The following is a 20,519-nucleotide window of genomic DNA, read 5'->3' as shown; positions in this document are numbered from 1 at the left end:
GTAACTCTGCTGGTACAAATTGTACCCACATCAATTAATTTTGGCATAGGCATGTCAATTAGTATTCTGTGGTCACCAAGACACAATAGTAACTGTAAAATTAAGGTGTTTTATGTTTCTTTTAGGTTGGGTCTTCATGCAGGACAGCCATTTTAATAAAGCCAATAAACTGATATTCTGACATAATCCATGCTTACATTTACATTATACATTTAATACAAACCATGCCATTAATTCACTGTGTTCAAAAAAATACATAAATACAGGAATATTTTTCTTCAGTACTCTTTAATGTATGACATTTATTAAATGTACGACACGCAGTCCGCCTTTCACACCACTCTTAGCCGCTTAGTCAGTGGTGCCAGGAAAGTGCTAGACTGAAATGGATGGGTATACTTTTTGTGCATGCTTGTGGGGGTCTTTTTACACCCTCCAGAACTCTCATGCAAGTCAGCTCTGGAACTGTCTGGTAGTGACTATAGCACACATGCATAGTGGAAAACTGGTGATAAGCTCGGCCAAGTGCATCTCCCGCAAGCACAAATGCAGAGAGCGAAAAAACTATTATTTAACGTTTACACGCCATTATGATGGCTGGAAAGAAAGTAATATAACTGTGATTACAAACTGATGTGCATACCTGGAACATCTGGGCTCTGGCTACCTGCGGCCAGGACTGCCCACTGACGTCAGCGGACGGTCCCGTGACGTCGGTGGGAGTTCCCTGACGTCAGTGAGTGGCCCCGCTGATGTCAGGGGAAACACCCCCATTTAAATGGAAAATGGGCGGGGAGTGGGGCGTGTCAAGACCCCGCTCCCGCGACCCGGAGGATTCGGGTCTTCATCCGGAGAACCGGAGAAGTGGTGCTTCACCTGGCAGTTCCCAGGTATGCTGATGTGCCAAAGGTGAATACTAAAATGATCAGTAAATAGCTTCTTGATGAAATGCAGGTAGTTATTTCAATAAGAAATCTATATGTCATTACAACATGCAGGACAAAATATTTTTCCATGCTGCGTAAGAAATCTCTGACCGACAAGTGATATGGTGCATTTTGAACAAGTGAAGCAATCACTGTGCCACTGACTATCTTCAAATGAGACATATTTGGCACCTCCTTGAGCTGAGGAGAGAAGGACATGTCAGTTATTTTAGCAAACAATTTACAATAAGTAGTAATTAAGTCAAGACTTCTAATATCTACCTATCACTTTCGCCTGCTTACCTGTAATGGGCTTAGCACAAGCTGTGCATTTCTTGGCATACAGGTTGCCATAGCAATCCATGCAGTATGGTGCATCCTCTCTGGAGGTAAACTTCTCCCCTGCCAATTTTTTGTTGCAGCCATTGCATCTCAGACATTCACTATGCCAAGGCTGGTCTTGGAACGTAATTCCACCTGTGGTGATTGCCTTATTTAAAAAAAAAAAAAATTGAATGACACATTATCTGCGAAGCATGGTTATTTTAATAGAATCTTTTTTTACAGTACAATCAATATTTGTTGCTTATAATGGGATATCAAGTAGTGGGGGGATTTTTAATTAAACTTTTTCTTGGGTCTTGCCATAAGACAGGCCTTGGGAAGAACCTTACATAAATAGTTTCAGTTTCCACACTTGTGACAAATAGCTGTAAAAGAACATCAAAGACATCATATTATGGCAACTTCCACTTAATATGTATTATGTGCTCAAACCTTTTACCTTTTTACAGGACTTGCACTGGCTGGCATGATGCTTCTCATAGCATGGTACACAATATACGCTTGACTGTTTAGGAATAAAATGCCTGGATCCTATTGGCTGTCTGCAGTTTTGACAAGCAAAACATGTTTCATGCCAATTACTGCCTTTAAACTCCATTTTGCGTGATCCTAAAAAAACATGAAGTTGTGTAAGAGCAAAGCAAAATAAAAATATAAGGAGAACAGATTTTTTTTAAGGAAATGTATGAAAACTTGCTCCTTTTAAGTCTATTATCTCCTTCCATAAAGAGCAGACAGGGAGACCTCAAGGAGGCCAGCGAGGGGATGGGCGGATCCAGGGTATGTGTCTGTGTATGTCAGTGAGGTGACTGTATATGTGTGTGTGTATGTGAGGGGGGGTATGTTGGTGTGAGTGTCTGGGTTGGGGTGTTAGTGTGACTTAATGGATGGGTGTGGTAGTATGAGTTTCTATGTGTGTCTGTGTGTTCTAGTGGGAATGTGGGTATGTTATTGTGGGTATGTTATTGTGGATATGTTAGTGTGTGTATGCGTGTTAGTTTTGAGTGTCTGGTATTAGTGTCTGTGAGCATGGGAGTTAATGTGTCTGGTTGTGTTAGTGTGAGAGTGTGAGTATCCCTCCTGAGGATCTGGATCTGCTCCTGCGTGCTGGGAGATTTATACATGTTTGTCAATAACAGAAGTTCAACAGATTTACATGGACTTTAGAATCACAGTATTAGGTCGCTCACAATATAATTCTATACTGTACAGCTACCTGAAATAGTGCTAAATTATTCATTAATTGATATTGCCAATGCATATAAAATAGAAACGTAATCATCAAGTTGTCATGTAAATTCACATTTTCCAAACAACATGGAAAAAATAATATTAAAACAATGTAATGAACCATTACCAGGCATTATAGTGGAGTTGCAGCTGAAGCACTTTGATGAATACTCCGTAGAATAACATTCAGTACACAGTAAGCAGTCATCCTTGGAAGCAAAAGGCTTCTCCACCAGAGATTGTGCGCATTTGTCACACTTGAAACAAGCCTCATGCCAGTGGCTGTCTTTGTATGAAAAGTCCTTAAAAATATAATCATGTTAACACAAGTGTGTGTTTGTGTGTATCTATTTATCTGTAGCTATACATTGGTATATGGAAATAAATATATAGATCAATATAGGAATATACACATATATGCATTAATCAATGTCAACGCTTTCTTTACAATTTCTGAAAAGCTCATTTATAAAACCCTTATAGATGCTAAGCAAAGTGTACAGCCATTTTCTTAGACCTAAATTGAGTTTAGAAATTACACCTGTTTGTGTTCCTACATAGCACATTTTTGTTCAGTTATTTGCCTAGGTATGTTTAAGCATAATGGCTAGGTATTCTATTGCCAATCGAATTTTATCCTTTGGTACACAGGACCACCTGTATGAGGATGACAGTTAGATCTACCTATCATCCCCCAAATTCCCTCCCTCTTAGATGGGTCACTAACTGCCTTACATCTGTTTCTAACTGGATCTGCTGATTTTCATCTGTCCTCTGTTCTGATTTCTACTTCTCATGCACACTTCCAACATTTCTCAAGAGTTGCCCCAACTTATCTCACTCTCCCCTTGACTTCAGTCCTTTAAAATAACCCTCAAGACCCACTTGTTTAGGTAAGGACACCTGACATTCCTCCCATTTACCTCTAGCTCACATTTCCTTGTCCCTCTCCTTCAATACAAGCATATTTTTGTGGCTGGTCCACCACTTTTATCTCTTGTGTAATATGCCCTAACTCCTTCTAGATTGTAAGTTTGTTTGTGCAAGGCCCTACTTACCTTTTTATTCTATATAAATCAATAAATAATACTAACTCTAGACGTAATCATGTCAACACTCATTAGAAGGACTATGGTGATACATACCTTGGAATCACATGCAATTGACTTTTTACATCCTTCACAGATATTTGCAAAAAGGCTGTCAAAGCATTTGACGCAGTAGGCACTGTCATCCTTTACAGTATATTTCTTTCCATAAAGGGATTCATTACAGTACTGGCATTTAAAACTATCACTTTCCATGTCAAGAGCTGGGGAAAAAAAAACAAAAAAAAAAAAACATTAGCATAATAATAATAAACACCAAATGTGAATGCATGTATTGGATGTATGGGGAAAAAAATGGTTGACAGTTGACCTGAGGCATGGGAGAAGAAACCAAGAACATGCACGGCTGGCCCATCCATGAAGCCACACTAACTGCCTATTGTGGCGGACAATCTGATTGAGGACATTTTACAGTACAGTAAATATTAACAAATTATATTAGATAACATTTAGCCCATAGCTAGCATTTGCTAATGGCCTCTGTATTATGGTTTGTAGGAGGTAATAGTCATAAATAGAAGGGTAGTATGGAGAAAATAGGCCCCGAAGTGGCATAGGACAGGAACATGTGGTGCAACCTTTGAGCATCACCCACTTTGGTTTTCACAACTTTACTAAACACATGGCACATGGTAAGCCTGCCTTTAATTTGGTCATGTGATGGGGATCAAAATCATAGTTCCTTAGGACACCAAGAAAGCTTTACCTGGCCCAGTGATCTTTAGCATGGGTATCAGACAGCAGAATGACAAGTGGAGAAAAAAAAATGAGAAAGCAATCTAAGAGACATGCCATCTAAAGGAATGGGTGTCACTGATACCTTAAAAAAGTTTAAAGAGACAGCAGTGGCAGGAGTCAGAAGATGCATCAGCACTGGTGGTGAATGATACAAAATAAGTGCATCCAATATCCAAATACCCTTAAGGAAATCTAAGGAGAGATACTCTTATGAGACATAAACTATATGCTTATATGATAGTTTTGTTGTTTTCCTTCATTGTATTTTGGTAAGGACCTTTTGTAATGGGATACAGACTGACAAACGCATCATGATATGCATAAAGTTTCCAAAGGAAAACATCCTGTAATAGAACCTTTAGCATGGCATCTGCCACTATATATGGATCATGGCAAACTCTCAGACACCGAACATCATTAGGATATGTTAAAACACATCTTCGTCAATTAGCAGCGCACTAAAATATGTGTACTGTCAACAGTTCTGTTTTGAAATACTGTGAATTTTTGAGAGGTGATTAAGGTGTCAGCGCAATCAGTGCCTCTCATTTGCATATTTAATCTGAATATTAGAAGATTACGTTCTAATATATAATTAGACCTGCCAGAACATTTGAAGTTTGCTTAAAAAGGAAAACACTCATAATGATGCACATAAAGTACTTAAAGTAGTTCAATGATTTAATTCATCTTAGGTAAAATGTTTCATAAATGGCAATCCATCCATATTTGAAAACATTACAGGAGATATATAATTGCGTAGAATACATTGGAAAATGCAATGCTGGACTGGTGATGTGTAATGTCATTGGACAAAGGTGTGGCAAACAAAGAGGGTCAGAGGACAATTTACTGCAGATTACTCTAGAGGGAAAAACAGTAGCCCCATCACCAACATTACCTATAGTTTGTGTTTGATTTAATGATGCCTGGAAAAAAGGTCTATTTTGGACCCTTTGATATCTGTTGACCTTGTATTTTATTTGTAACAGGCTGGGATTAGGACAGAGCATCTGATGTTTTCAATCTTGACTCTAACTCCTGTGACAGGAGTATCTTGTTAAGAAGCTCTTTGCAATTATATTTAGTTTGTAATCTATTCGTGCTCTAATTATTTTCAGAGTGGAAAACACATATGATACTGACATAAAAGTGATTATGAGTCACGTTGGTTTGGTTAAATGCTAATTGCTGACTATACAAAGAATCTAAGGAGTGCAGGATTTGATGTCAAAAAGTTTCCTCTGCTCAGTGATTCTAAAACTATGTTTTCTGAAACTGATCTCAGTGTGGTTTCCATACATTAATAAAAACTACCAATAGGGGACAAACATATATTTCTTTAGTGCTGCTTCTTTTTGCTCAATTCTGCTTACAAAGCCACAAGTTGCCTAATCAGATTTGTGGGACGGCAACATCATTGCAACACAAAGTAGACTTCAAATAAGTCTGAGCGTGATTGCATTCAACTTTGCTAGCATTAATTTTAAATCAACACCAAAGATAGTTTAATGGCCTAGTGTAAAATATTTCTGAATTACTTTGTTGTAGGAACCTGGGTGTATGAGAAGACCAATCCTCCAAAGGCAGGGAGCACCCTATTAAGCTTTGCTTGTTGGCTGAGCATGGATTGCATCTTTGGGGTTCTCTGGGAATACAAGGAGTCCAGATGTTTTGCTTGCTGTGCCTACAGAGGTACTGACCTCATCTCTCTGATTCTTTTGCAAGGATTTTTCTTTGGTAAGTGTCCAAATGTGCGAAAGTCTAGTTAGTATGGAATAATATTTAATTATTCCATTTAATTGATCACAGCAATTTGTACTTGACGTGTTGCTAGGTGTCCTCTGTGAATATGGTCAATAACCGGTTTCCATTAGACTTAAGCATTCATTTTCAGATGATTGTATTTTTGTGCTGAATGTTACCGTTTCGTCTAATCATCAGAATAACAAACAAATGAATGCAACATTGGACGAAAGACACGAAAAACAAATGTGCGTAATACAAAAAAACTTTGTTCATTCGTTCAATCACCACAGCTGCCAGAGCAGGCAGAGGATGTGTTAATTTCATTGTGACTGCTTTATGTGACACTGCTGTGCTGCAGCTGAGCATTTTACAGAGATTCTTCTGTGTGAGACTTGGAGCCTTAGCCTGCCTCTCAGACTCTCTCTAAAGTTTTGATTTAATTAAGATCATGAATTAATCAAATTGATTAATTTAATTCGTGTTATTAAGATAAGTCTGCTACTATCCTTAACCTTAACCCTATAACTCTATGCTAATTTTGACCCTCTTTCTTCCATCCATTGGTCTCAAATTCCCTATTGAACTTCTTCTATGAGTTTATTTCTTATGTCCATGGCCACCGGACGAACGAATAGGATTTCCGAAAACGAAAATGTTGGCTGAATTTCGTTGAATGTGAAGACTGAGACGAATACAAAGAAAAGTTTTCCCAAAAAAACAGCACAAAAACGAACATGAACTTTCCGCAGGCACCCTATTCTGGTTTCCATAGCATATGTTGAAGACTCCATGGGTAGCAAACAATTTTCTGTTTCTCCGCTAAATCCAACCCTCGTTGAGGTTAGGTAGAAAATCTTCCAAGAGGGAAAGATATTCATGGCAGCCTAATTATAAAAAAACACCGTCACTGAAATGCCTCGTTATCCTTTTTTTCCCCCCCAGAACATTACAAAATTGCAGCGTTTGAGCATAAATAAAATAAACCATTACATTTTCTTCATTAGATCTTGAATGTGATAAAATTTTCCGCATTATTCCATACATTTGAAAGGGGTAATTAAACTGAACGTCAGCTTTTGTGGACTATAGGTGATGACTGAGCATGATGATAGTCCTAGCTAACAGCAGCTGGAGTGCTAGACAAACGTGATGTCAGTGAGGATACATAACAGCGTTGAATACAATATGATTTAGATCATATAATACAAAGCCATTTGAAAAAAATGACTTCTTCACCTACATTGAGACGTGAGATGCTATGTATTTAATTAGTATATTGAGATCAAAACAAAATTCAACAAGTGAAGTGGCTCAAATCATGCATTAAGTTTACTATAGGGCAAATTCCATTACGCAATCAGATCAAAGCCCAATGAAAGTGTAGAAGATATTAAACGCTCAAAATGCTAAACCTTAAAAAAACAGTCATGTGAAAAGTATTCTATTAACATGACTGTTCAAGTTAATTAAGTCTATATCCAGAGGAAATTTCTGGGACCATACTGGGTTTTTGTACAGGATCTGGATACTAGCTGGAGTACCAGGAATACTGTATTTCTGCCCTCCTTTCTTGGGACTGCTGATCAATTTGGATAGAAAGTGATTTTAGGGCACATAATAAGTGTGAAAAACAAGCTAGTCTTTGAGTGCGGGCTCATTCCATCCCAACCCATGTACATTGCTTATTGACAAAAGTCTACCACATAGTCTACTGCTGTTCTTTTCCCTAGAAAGCGCAGATTTGGCAAGTCTATGAGAGTCAGAAAAAAATTGTCAATGACAACACATTTTGCAAAAGGGCACTGTTGGGAGTGCAGTAAATGGTGAAACGAGGATAACTCAGTTAATACATCAAGCCTTTGGGTAAGGGCTGACAAGTTGGACCCCATTGGCAAACAAAGCTCTTGCTGACCGATGCAGGAACCACACTGCGTATAATGGCACAGAAGAAACATGGAGACAAGGGTCACCATGGATGGCCGAGCTAGAGACAGGAGAAGCAGAATGGCGGATGATTGTGAACCATTGGTTGTGTGAATTGTGGACACTGGTGGCAAGTGCTAAAGGACAGGAAAACAGCAATGATAGAACTTTCATCTGGAACACGAAACACTAGAACATGAGATATTGCACTGGAGAGTGGAAAGTTAGATGAAGTTAACTCATTAAGAGACCGTTGCTGCCATACTCTACAGATATGCTATAGATAGAACTGTGTTGTTGTTAACCATGATGTTAAGTATTACAAAGCATTCAAATGGGAGATGCTTTAAAGGAGAACTGATAAAATTGTATCTGCCTGGTAGAACACATCAATGTGATAGACTCAAGCAAGATATAATCCCACGTGGTTTTGTGTCAGGTCCAAAAAGGAAGAATAGTAGTAAGGTGGACGACATCAACACAAAATGGTAAAATATTTAAAACACTGAGTAGATTGGTCATGGTGAAAAACAAACCATAGGGAACAGAGAGCAAAAAACTGAGCAAATTAGCAAGTTTCAGTAGTAACCATTGCCAAATATGCTTCTATACATTTCCATAGTGCTAAATGACCAATGTTTCTTAAATACTGAAAAGATCTATATTACCATGGCTCTCTGTAGCATTTCTACACTATTTAAAAATGGGTGCGATGAGACAGGGTTATTGTAACTTTGCTAATTAATTACTCATTTTCCAAAAGACATTCTGTTCCTTTTAACAAAAGAACAACTTGTTGCTGGACACTGATAAAAATAGTTGACAACCAATGTTAATATGTCAGAGACACGAGTGGCTCTATATAAAGACATGCATTTGGAAAGTTCTTTTTTGGTCATACTTGATGAGGGGGGAAAAAACTCCACAGGGACATACAGTATTATTACCCGATTAGCAGAAAAATGACACCTAAGCAGGAGCAAAGGAACTGCAAATTGAGGCACCATCATTTTATTTGGAATGGTTCTGGTTTAAGACATAATTACTTCACATGTAATCACATGTATTTCCATACAACAAAATGATCATTTCAGGAGTCTGTCAGTTTCATGGTTCTGTTGCTATGAAATATGTGAGATATATTATAAGGGGTAACTCTTTAGTGTGACTGGAACCAATAACATCAAAGTCTATCAATCAGAGCCTGCATGTAAATAATTGTTTGAGAGGTAAATACTATCTTTAATTGATATTTTTAAAAATCTACTTAATTTTTATAAAGTTTCAGTAATCATAGTATTACATTAGAAAATGATGAATAGTAGTCTAATAGCAGAGTACCGGTAATAGTAATCTAAATCTTTTCATATTTAACATAAATGATCTGTATGTTTTAGATGTTGGGCTAAAGCCTATTAATCAGGGTCGCCATCAGAAACCTTGGGACCGGGCACACGTGCAACCTACCATTCTTGACTCCGGAAAGGGTAGGCTGGTGCCACAGCTCTTAAGGTCATCAAGGTCCTCACATGCTGTGTCTCAGCGTAGGGAAATGTCAGACTCTGACAGTGTGTTGAGCTAGAGGAAGTACAACCTGCAGCGACAGCTTAGTATGCCCGGGGGTAGGTTGGTGGAGCACGTGTTGGGGGCATAATGGGCGATACATGACCCTGCTGGATGCTTCAGTCAGGGCAACACTGCAGCCAAGCAAGGGGTCGCAGCCAATACACCAGTACTGGGCATTCCCACCTAATGGCGGGTCTGCTATTAGTACTTTTTCTACTGCTTTTCTGTAATGCCCAAGAACAGTGGGCTTCTCCTATAAAGGCCTGAACTGGCATAATGCATAAGTAATGCAGGGAGACTTCCTAAAAATCATCTCACTTATATAACAGTGCTTAGCCATTCAAATTCCAAGTTAGTTTGTATAGAAATAAACAAACACAGAATTTGACGGTAGGTAAGAACCATTTGGCCTATCAAGCCAGTCCATTTTCACTTATTGTAAAAACTTTAAAATGTATTCAATTCTTGGTCTTATCTTATTCTGGATATATTTTGACTTAAACTTTTTTTTAAATCTTACTATAGATATATATATATATATATATATATATATATATTTACATACATACATATATCAAATCAAGAAACTTAAAAGTTACTGTTGGTATATTTGGAACTAGAATATCTTTGTTTGGATGGAAAGCAGACCAAATACTTTTATTTACAGATGAGGTCACTGGTTTCATGGAGGTCGAAATAAAAAAAAGAAACAGGGTCGAGAAGTTTTCTTAAGTCATGTGAATGTCACTTTAGACCTAGCTTTCCAACTACTGAGCATGGAAATAAACTGAGAAATATTTGCTGGCACATAAACAGGATTCAACAAAAGCAATTCTTTTCTAAATTACCCTGTACATGTCAGGCTGACTTTTCATTACACAGAAATATCTCAAATCCTAGTCAGTTTTCTAGGAAAAAAGGTATACCATCTTGTGGCTATTTTTTACATGCTTTTAAATAAAACATTAAAGGGGCAAATGTAGAAGGCCCCAGTGTCCAGTTCTGGATCTGTAATGGTTTTAAAGGGATACTCTACCCCCTACATGCATGTTACGCTATCTTTAAGAGAAAGTGATTTTTTTAATGTTTATTTTTTTTACATTTTAAAAAATGCATATTAATGTACAAATTGATCACACATTATTACGATCATACATGGTTAAGGTGCCCACTTTAGCATTTTGGGCACTCAGGTCCGCATATAAAGCATTGATAATACACCAACTTTCCAAGATTCCTCCAAGGCTTTACTCCTGAGTTAGGATCCTACTGAACTGAATAGAGGCTCAGCTCAACTGAAATAGCTGTGCTTCTCCTAAGTATGATCAAGCATCCACAACATGCACTTAGGAAGGTATATATCATGCCCCCCAACTGTCCCGATTTGGGCAGGACAGTCCCTATTTTGTCCCGCTGTCCACCTATTCCTACCTCTGTCCCACTTTGCTAGCCACTTCTGACAGTGACAGATTGCTCAAATCCAAGTGCAAAATGCTGCCAGCCAGTCGGCAGACATTATTTACTTTGAGCTAATCAGCATCCTGTACCTTGAACCAATCAGCATCCAGTCTCTGAAACTCTCATTACATGAGAGCCGGGAAACTGGGAAGCAGCGAATCATTGCTGCTGTGGAGGAACAGACTACCGCCCCCTGCCCTGTATTCAACAAGTCAGGGAAATACAAAAGAAGAAACAAAACCGACTTACCTTTAATGTATCAACAGTAGGGATGCATTTATACAGTATATATACATTCACTGGTTAACTCAAATAGCTAATAAGCCAATCACATGGTAGCAACTCAATGCATTTAGGCATGTAGACGTGGTCAAGACAACTTGCTGAAGTTCAAAATGAACATCAGAATGGGGAAGAAAGGGGATTTAAGTAACTTTAAACGTCGCATGGTTGTTGGTGTCAGATGGGCTGGTCTGAGTATTTCAGAAACTGCTGATCTACTGGGATTTTCACGCCCAGCCATCTCTAGGGAAAAATGGAAAATATCCAGTGAGCGGCAGATGTGTGGACAAAAATGCCTTGTTGATGTCAGAGGAGAATGGGCAGACCAGTTTGAGATGACAGAAAAGCAACAGTAACTCAAATAACTGCCTGTTACAGCCAAGGTATACAGAATACCATCTATGAAGCAGATGGGCTACAGGAGCAGACCACCACACTGGGTGTCACTCCTTTCAGCTAAGAACAGGAAACTGAGGCTCACAATTTGCACAGGCTGACCAAAATTGGACAACGGAAGACTGGAAGAACGTTGCCTGGACTGATGAGTCTCGATTCCAGCTACAACATTCAGATGGCAGGATCAGACTTTTGCCATAAACAACATGAAAGCATGGGTCCATCCTCCCTTGTATCAATAGTTCAGGCTGGTGGTGTAATGGTATGGAGGGCATTTTCTTGAATGGGCCACTTAGTGCCAATTGAGCATCGTTTAAACGGGGCAGCCTACCTGAGTATATTTGCTGACCAATGAGTTCACTGTACTCCAATGGCAGACAAATCTGCAGCAACTGCGTGAGTCCATCATGTCCATATGGACCAAAATCTCTGAGGAACGTTTCCAGCACCTTGTAGAAAGTATGCTATGAAGAATGAAGGCAGTTCTGAAGGCAAACGTGGGTCCAATCCGGTTTTAGCAAGGTGTACCTAATAAAGTGGCCAGTGAGTATATATATATATAGATAGAGAGAGACTCTGTATATTAGGCCATACACTTTAATGCTCGAAGTAAAACGTTTTTCCTCTGGACCCTCTCATAAGGAAATATAAATCTTTTTACAAATCTGAACAATGTTAGATATGAACTGTATAAACCATTACATGACCATTGTACGACCTGAGGGAAAACACCAAACCCCTGGGATTATATTCAGCTCTGTGTCCTAATGTTTTTCCTAAAATCTTTTCTTGGAAAATGAGTTTCCAAAACATATTCATCCAGATTTTCAGCTATGAAAAAATATCTGTGAATTATTCAGTTAAAGAGACAGTTTTCTGACCCTGACATCCCCACTAAAGAATCATCCATATTAAAATAAAGCACTTATCTGAGGTAGAAGGTGCAGACCTACAGCTACAGCTGCCTTTTTCCTCTGTGGTCCGACGATTCTTGCCACTGAATGGCTACTTGAAGCAGCTATTCAGTGGCAGGAAACATTAAGTTCTTACCTAGGAACTTATTTTTGTTGTGTATCTTGCACCAGCACTAACAAGTTAGATGCAGCGCCTCCACCTTCAGGTAGGACAGGAAATCAATAAAAGAAATACATTTTATTGGGAGGGAATAAATAGCGCTGCTGCAGTATTCACAAGGGAAAAAAATCCCTTGAAGTTTCCCTTGTGATCCCCAGCAGCACTAAAGACAGCGCTATACAAGCAAAAAAGGATGGTAAATAGATCAAAGACTTCAAAACTCATCTGCCAAACATAAATGTTTCAGCTGATGAAATATTAAGACGATAATGCTTGACAAGGGTATGAAATGAAGACCAAACTGCTGCTTTACAGATCTGTACAATGTACACATGAGCATAAGAACTGGACCACAGAGCAATGGAAGAAGGTGGCCTGGTCTGATGAATCACGTTTCCTTATACATCACGTGGATGGGCGGGTGCGGTTGTGTGTGGGTCACTTACCTGGAGAATACATGGCACTAGGATGCACTATAGGAAGAAGGCAAGCAGGTGGAGGCAATGTGATGCTGGGGGCAATGTCTGTTGGGAAACCTTGTTTCCTGCCATTCATGTGGATGTTATTTTGAAACATACCACCTACCTAAACATCGTTGCAGACCATGTACACCCTTTCATTGACACAGTATTCCATGATGGCATTGGCCTCTTTCAGCAGGTTAATGGACCCTGCCACAAAGCAGGAACACAATAATGAGTTCAAGGTGTTGACTTGGCCTCCAAATTCCCCAGATCTCGATCCAGTCGAGCATATGTGGGATGTGCTGGACAAACAAGTCCGATTCATGGAGGCCTCACCTCGCAACTTACAGGATCTGCCGCTAACGTCTTTTTGCCAGATACCACAGGACGCCTCAAAGGGGTGCCAGATACCACAAAACGCCTCAGGGCTGTTTTGGCGGCAAAACGCAGACATACACAATATTAGGAAGATGATTAAAATGTTATGGCTGATCAGTGTATGTAACTTTAATGTATCTGACAGGTCCCTTAAAATTTCCCCTGCGAATCCCACATGTGTATTTCATCATTTCACCTGCTTCAAGCATCTAATCGGTAGTGACAAACATAATCCAAGGGGAGCTGCAGCTTCTCTCTAAGGTCAGTACCTTAAAATTCATTATTTTTGATGAGGCTATCAGAGACATTTTACTGTCCCTTTAAATCTATGGGAGGAATTTCAGGTTAAGAATTTCTCATGCTTTTAAAAGATGACGCATAACATATTTCTATAAAATCTCCCTGCATTAATTATTATGGCTTTATCAGAAATCACAAAACTTCTATAATAACATTAGCCAGATTGCTAATAGGATGAGTGAAAAAAGCATAAATTGGTGTGCACAAAAAAAATCTTATGACATAAGGAATTGATTTCTAAAATCCCATGACCAAACTTTAAATAGTAGAATTCTTTGTTAATAACACTAGCTTAGCAGTTGGCTGCTAGATTAACACAAAGTGATAGATCTCAGATAATTGGGTGTCAAAGTCTTCTGATGCTAATTGCATCACTTTTTTTCCACCAGATATGTTGCAATAACAAATACAAACCTCCTTTTTTAATTTCCTTGATTACACCTTCTTAACAGAACACAATATGTAAATATACTTGCAAACACAAGATGCTCCCCCACTGTTGAGAAAAAAAGTTAAGGCACAGAACTAAGATCCCTCGTGAATTGTGGGAACCTTATCAAAAATTTAAATGTGAGCCAAATTCAAAAGTAAGGAAAACAAACTGAAAATCAACAAGTTTCATAAGTTCGGTGGTGGGCAACAAAAAGGAATGTGGAGGCAAATTTCCCTGGAAAGAGACCACCATTTTTTATATCATGCAATTATACATTTTGGATCACCTAAGGAAAAGGTGTATATTATACACACATACGAATCTTGGATTAAACCCATTATACCAACAATTCTTGGTCTCAATTAGGTATGCATGAGCTTCACAAGAGCATAATGTACTTAAAATGAAACCTCACCAAATTCCTATATCCTTTAGTTATTGTCTCATAGCTGTCAGGAATATGTATGTAATACTGTAAAATAGTAACTTTATCATTTAGTTCTCTGTGTGGCATGAGTACCTACTGACTCTTGACCCTGAGACACCGGTTCTCACAACCTGGAAGCCACTAGGAGATGCTTGACTATATCAGACAATTCACAATATGTTTACTCCCTGATAAGTAATGGCTTTCATAAGAACTCATATTAAAACCATTTGGTTGTGACCATTAACAAGTCACTACAACAATAGAATCATATTGATGGGCAATTGAAGAGTTAATATTTCAGGGGTATCAGGGTAAACTCATATATATCCAGTGCCCAGGTATGTTTAAAACTTTAGGACAATAAGGGTCCCCTGGTAGCTGATATGCAACAATTCTCATCATCCTTTACCTGACTATGTTGTGAATAACTTCTACCTATAGCATTTACCGTTCCATGGATTATTTTTTTTAATTCATCACCATGGATTTTTCTGTTGCACAGATTTAAATGTGTTTTTTAGTAGTAATGACCAAATCTTTTACAGCTTAGCCTTTCCACACGTAGCTGTCCCACCATTCGGTAACATATGGCAAATTGTGATACTACATGCTCCGTAATCCTCAATCTCTATAGTTTTAACTTTTTATGGCGCACTTGAAAATCCAAACATATACAAAAATAAAACATTCCGTTTATCCTTTTAATAGCCAAGGACTGGTTAGATATTTGATGTGATTATTTGTTATCTGCAACCAACATTTCGCTGTCTGCAATGCAGTTTAAAGTTATGTGTTTGTTAAAGGTGCTGTTCCAGTTAGAATGATTAAAATGTAACTTTTAGCAGATCAAACATTTTATTCTTTCTATTGAAAATCCAATCCAAAACATGTTCAGGTCCTATGCCGTCAACCTTTTAGTACCTGCATTTGTCTCACATATCAATCATATCCTTGCAAAGTTCTACACGATTACAAATATTTCTGCATTTCACCAATACTGTATTCAGTTACTAAAGTGTTAAATTCAGCTTGGTAGACAGAACTTTTAATGCCTTATGTTAACTGGTTGAGTATGATGACTTGCTTGATTTTTGTCTGGCAAAGGGTAACACTGTTTTCCACAAAGCTGTTTAAATATCTGAATTACAATTAGCCAAGAAGAATATTCCTCAGCTTTCCTTTTAATGGTGACAAGATTACTTCTTCGAGTGATACATTTCTTTAAAACCATTGGGATATCTACAATTACGGCTCTATTACATATATGGAATTATAAGATCACAAGATTAACATTTTAATAAAACTCCTCCTGGCTGCCCTAGAAAGTATATTCACAGATCTCTCCAAAGTAGCGTAGGGCGGAAACTACTGATGAGATAAAAATATGTTTTGTCATTATTATTTTATATAGCACTCACAATTTACTCAGAGCTTCTTACAATACTTGCATTCAAAGGGTATAACAAAACTAAAACTGACAGACTAAGACAAACCGATACATTAGGTAAAAAGGGCCATGCTGAAAATCTTACAAGCTAGAGGATCTATATTGCGTACTTAACCATGACTTAAAACTTTAAACTTGATGAAAGGGTGGTGCAAACATTAGATACATAGGATAAAATCCCTGAAGCCTGTAAAGAAGTTGATATAAACACATACTCACTGTGCTGAATCGGTGTAAATGAAGGTTAATGATGCTTCACGCTCAAGTACTGACGTCTGTGAGTAACAAGATCGTCCCACAGAAGTCTTATATTTGAAGGCGTCTTAGAATTTGGCACTTACAACGAGTTGGTTTGTTGTTCTCCGATTCGTTACATCCAAATGGCTGGCTCTCATCACTCTGTAACAACGGATGTTTATATTTGAGATCTAAGTTTGCAAATTTATGAAAGCAATAGCTTTAAGAAAAAGGCAAAGTTCATGCTTCCTCCTTTTAACCACAGCCAGGACCCAAAGGGCTAACTTTATGGAATGTCAGTGGCTGAAGAAATGCCTGGAATGTGGAGCAGACAGTTCACAGTTGTGACCGGTATATGATGCCAGAATCATAAACAGAATTCACTTACTCTTAAAGGGATAGTTGTACTTGCAAACGTGTTTCATTTAATTGGAGTGTATAATACAAGTTACATAGAACAATTACGTGCTGGCTAATAGACACACATTATGGTTGTCCCTGTTTTAGCCCTACTCCCACCCTCTTTCCTCTTTTCTATTATCCCAAAAGGTTTGTTGGGGATGAGTTTATCCGTGTGTTCTACAGCCCTAAATTTGAGCCCTACTTGGTTATATAAGTTACTAAATATCTAGCGGTCACAAAGTCACATAAATAGTCTTGGTAAAGCCCTGCTTCCTACCATGTGCCCTAAAACAAAGGTCCCTTCATTGGTCATTTGACATATTCAAAATAGCTATATACGTTATCTTACTCTAGGAATATGAAAATATGACGTGTAAAGCACACAAAACATAAGTTGTGGTGGGGTACAGGTGATGAAAGACACCTCCATTTAAAATTAAGTGGGTAGCATAGGCACTTATAAACACTCATCAACATCCACCAGGCAAGCCAGAAGACCTGCTTTTCTCACAGAAAACTTGTTGTACCCCTCCGGGTAGGTGTATGTAAATTAGCCCAACAATGACCACCTTTTTGCCTCTTCATTCACTTCATACATGAACCCCGTCTGCTGCACTAGACAGTCTTTACAGAGGGACAGCGGTCCAGAAGCCAGCTCACAACTCATGGACAGCCATTTTGTCCTTAATGGGACTTATCTGCATGAGGTTGGATATTGGCTTACTGTTTGAGGCTTGGAACAATATGTGAGGGACAGTTCAGAGAACTGGGGTGGGAAAGGATCAGCAGATGAGAATGGGAGGTAGTGAGTCAGAGCAGAGGGATGCTGGAGAAAGTAGGTAAGAACAGAGAGGGGCTAAGATGATAAGAGGGGTACTTGAAGGGGCTGGGAAGAGACTGCCAGGAGTAGTTGGCCAAAGGCCAGGGAGGGCAACAGAGGTCACATGTCCTTGTGGGAATTTGAAAAGCTGGAAAGGACAGGGAACACTCAGACTGCAGCATGTGCACTCTAACTGGAACTTAGTTTTAGCCCCGCCAAGCATGACCAACAATTCTCACATGAGGGATATTATATATTTATATATTAGATGATGGTGTCTTGTCATTACCTGCCAGTACCTGGATCACGGTCCACTGACGTATTATTTTTCATTTTTTCCATAGAAGACAAGATGTTCATGAGCACACATATTCTGTTACGCACCTAAAGTCTTCTATTATAGTGGATCTGTCACACATATAACACAATAAGCATTTCATGCTATTTGAGACATTGCTTTGATGTATGTATGTGTATTCAAACCAGTTCAAACCATTCAATGAGCTACAATGCTATACATTGGGTGTGTGCTTTGTCCATAGCTTTCCATGTACCAGACCTTGACTTATTTTTGACAATTGATTGTACTCCATCTGCTCCAACCCTGCTAGCTAGTTACGTTGTCTATTCTCTTGGTGTCACAAGTCCGACCTGTGGAGAAAAGGTGCTCTTGCAGTTGAAGACAAAGGTTTACAGGGAGTAAAGGTTTAGTAGTCACCCTTCGTACTGTGGGTCTGTCCTATGACTACATTCATTACAGATTGGAAGTGCAAATTTCACCCTATTCCAGACTTGGCAAGAGGAAAATGTGTTTCAATCCATAGGTGCCTACATGATCATCACATGAGCACAAAGCGTATCCTCCCTGACTCCCATACCAGAGAACTGGAATACAGTAAGCACCAGTTAGACTTTATCTGAGGATGTAGAAACTTTCTTTGAGGAGCAGTAATAAAGCTTTATCATTTTGTCTATGCAACTAAATGTATCCTGGTTTACTTCCAAGTTATCTTCTTCTGGCCTCAATATATACAACGGAATATATAACTATAATTAGATCAGTAGGGTAGTTCACTGACTTAACATTTTTCCCCAAGAAGCCACTTCGAAATGTACTGCTAATCTTTACCTTTGAGTAATACACTTAAGCAAAAGATTCCTGATATTTTTTTTTTTTTAAGAAGGAGAAAAAAATATGTAAAGTGTTTCTTGCTTACAGATGTTCTGGTCTCAGGCTCAAATAAATGTCAGCAATCCATGGAGACAACAGCTAGATTGTACGATAAATCTATTACAATCAATTGAACAACAGTCCACCTACAGACAGAAATGAAAAACTTGGGCTAAAAGTGATAGATCTTATCTCTGTTACGCAATCTGGGCAAATACATCTTTGTCTATGTTAGTTTTCTTTGCAATTTATGGGAAGATTGCAATTTATCTAAATCCAGCCCATTTATTTTAACATAGTACCTACCACCTGTGCCAAAACCGCAATATGATTTTACTACGATCTGATTCCTATGCAAAATAAACCACAAAGATTCTGGGTAATTTTCAATTATATCCAAGGTGCATGCAGCCTTTTACTTAGACTCTGGCATTTCCCACCATTACCCAACACTGGTTTAACCCCTTAAGGACAATGGGCGGTCCCAAAACCCATTGAAAACAATGCATTTTGAGCCCGTACATGTACGGGCTTTGTCATTAAGGGGTTAAAAGTTAGATCCTGCACCCTTTTAGCAGTGACAAAACACAGAAAATGCCTAATGTCCATGCACTTGGATCAGTTGAAGGAAGGTTTTAGCAACATTTTTCATCTACAAAAATCTTTTATGTTATATATATCATTTACCCATGAAAAACAGCCTTTTCAGCCCCTATAAATAGTTAAAACAAATTTTAGCGGGGTATCTAATTTTCCAGGACTATTTTCAAGATAAATAAAGATCAAGTACATTGGTCTAATTAGTTTATGAACATTTGCAAATGCTTGAGGCTAGCTGGGAGTAGAAGGACAAACAAACAAAGGCATAAAATCTATTTTTAAAAAGAGCAGTTTATTAAAGAAAATATTTTCATTTTTTTTGGTTTATTTACTAGCAGTGTGAATCGCTTCCAAGTTCCACACAGGGCACGTAAACATCTGCAATGAGTGCTGGTTAACAAGATAACACGGTGAAAACCATGCTACTGCTTGGCGTTGACTGGTTAACCTAAGGAGAGTTATATTGTCACAATAGGTTACCATGTTTGTTGGTGTAGTCAGAAGTTAGAACACATGGTTGAAGCATGTAAGAGTGTTAGAGTGTTACATTTCTCAGATAACAGTAGCACTGTAATAGAGGACAAGTCATATCATAGACAAGTACTGGTCAAGGAGAAATATTTATAGAGCTACATTGAAACACAGAATTAAATGGCAGATAAGAACCATTCGGCCATCTGGTCTGCCCATTTTTTCTGATGTAAGGACAGAGACCTTAATCATTCCTTGTTCTTGTCTTTCAGGATTCAGGATAGCCTAACGCCTATAATGCCTAATGTGTTGGCTTCTACTACTTCTGCTGGGAAGTGGTTGCATTTATCTACCACACTCTAAAGTAAAATCACCTAGGTCTCTGGACCTCTCGTTTTAGATTATACCTTGTCCTACAAAATTCTCCTCCTTTGGAATAAACTGTCCTCCTGTACTTTGTTAAATTGTTCCATATTCTGTAATTATGAACATATAAATGAAGTGCTATATAACTACATAAACATCGGTATGCCCCCAAATCATTGCACAGAAGTTACAAGAATACTCCAT

General features: G+C 38.4%; 1 protein-coding gene across 1 annotated transcript; it reads right to left on the bottom strand.

Annotated features, from left to right (window-relative positions):
• Positions 1-663: 663 nt before the first annotated feature.
• Positions 664-3,806, bottom strand: FHL5 (four and a half LIM domains 5). Its single transcript, XM_053460139.1, has 5 exons — positions 3,647-3,806; positions 2,629-2,803; positions 1,711-1,880; positions 1,230-1,416; positions 664-1,127 (listed from the first exon to the last, which is right to left on the bottom strand). Exons 1-5 carry the CDS (start codon positions 3,803-3,805, stop codon positions 976-978), a joined length of 843 nt encoding a protein of 280 aa, XP_053316114.1. The 5' UTR covers position 3,806; the 3' UTR covers positions 664-975.
• Positions 3,807-20,519: the final 16,713 nt, after the last annotated feature.

This window comes from Spea bombifrons, chromosome 3, assembly GCF_027358695.1.
Source record: "Spea bombifrons isolate aSpeBom1 chromosome 3, aSpeBom1.2.pri, whole genome shotgun sequence".
NCBI lineage: Eukaryota > Metazoa > Chordata > Amphibia > Anura > Pelobatidae > Spea > Spea bombifrons.
The sequence above is the reverse complement of the archived record's forward strand: the minus strand, read 5'-3'. Positions and strand labels throughout refer to the sequence as shown.

What these genes read in the sequence shown, in the direction of transcription:
- FHL5 (XM_053460139.1), bottom strand. Translation starts at nt 3,805, where the DNA reads ATGGAAAGTGATAGTTTTAAATGCCAGTACTGTAATGAATCCCTTTAT. An exon ending in CAACTCCACTATAATGCCTG is followed by an intron (nt 1,881 to 2,628) that starts GTAATGGTTCAT and finishes ATGTTTTTTTAG; the next exon opens with GATCACGCAAAATGGAGTTT. An exon ending in TTGTGCTAAGCCCATTACAG is followed by an intron (nt 1,128 to 1,229) that starts GTAAGCAGGCGA and finishes TTCTCTCCTCAG; the next exon opens with CTCAAGGAGGTGCCAAATAT.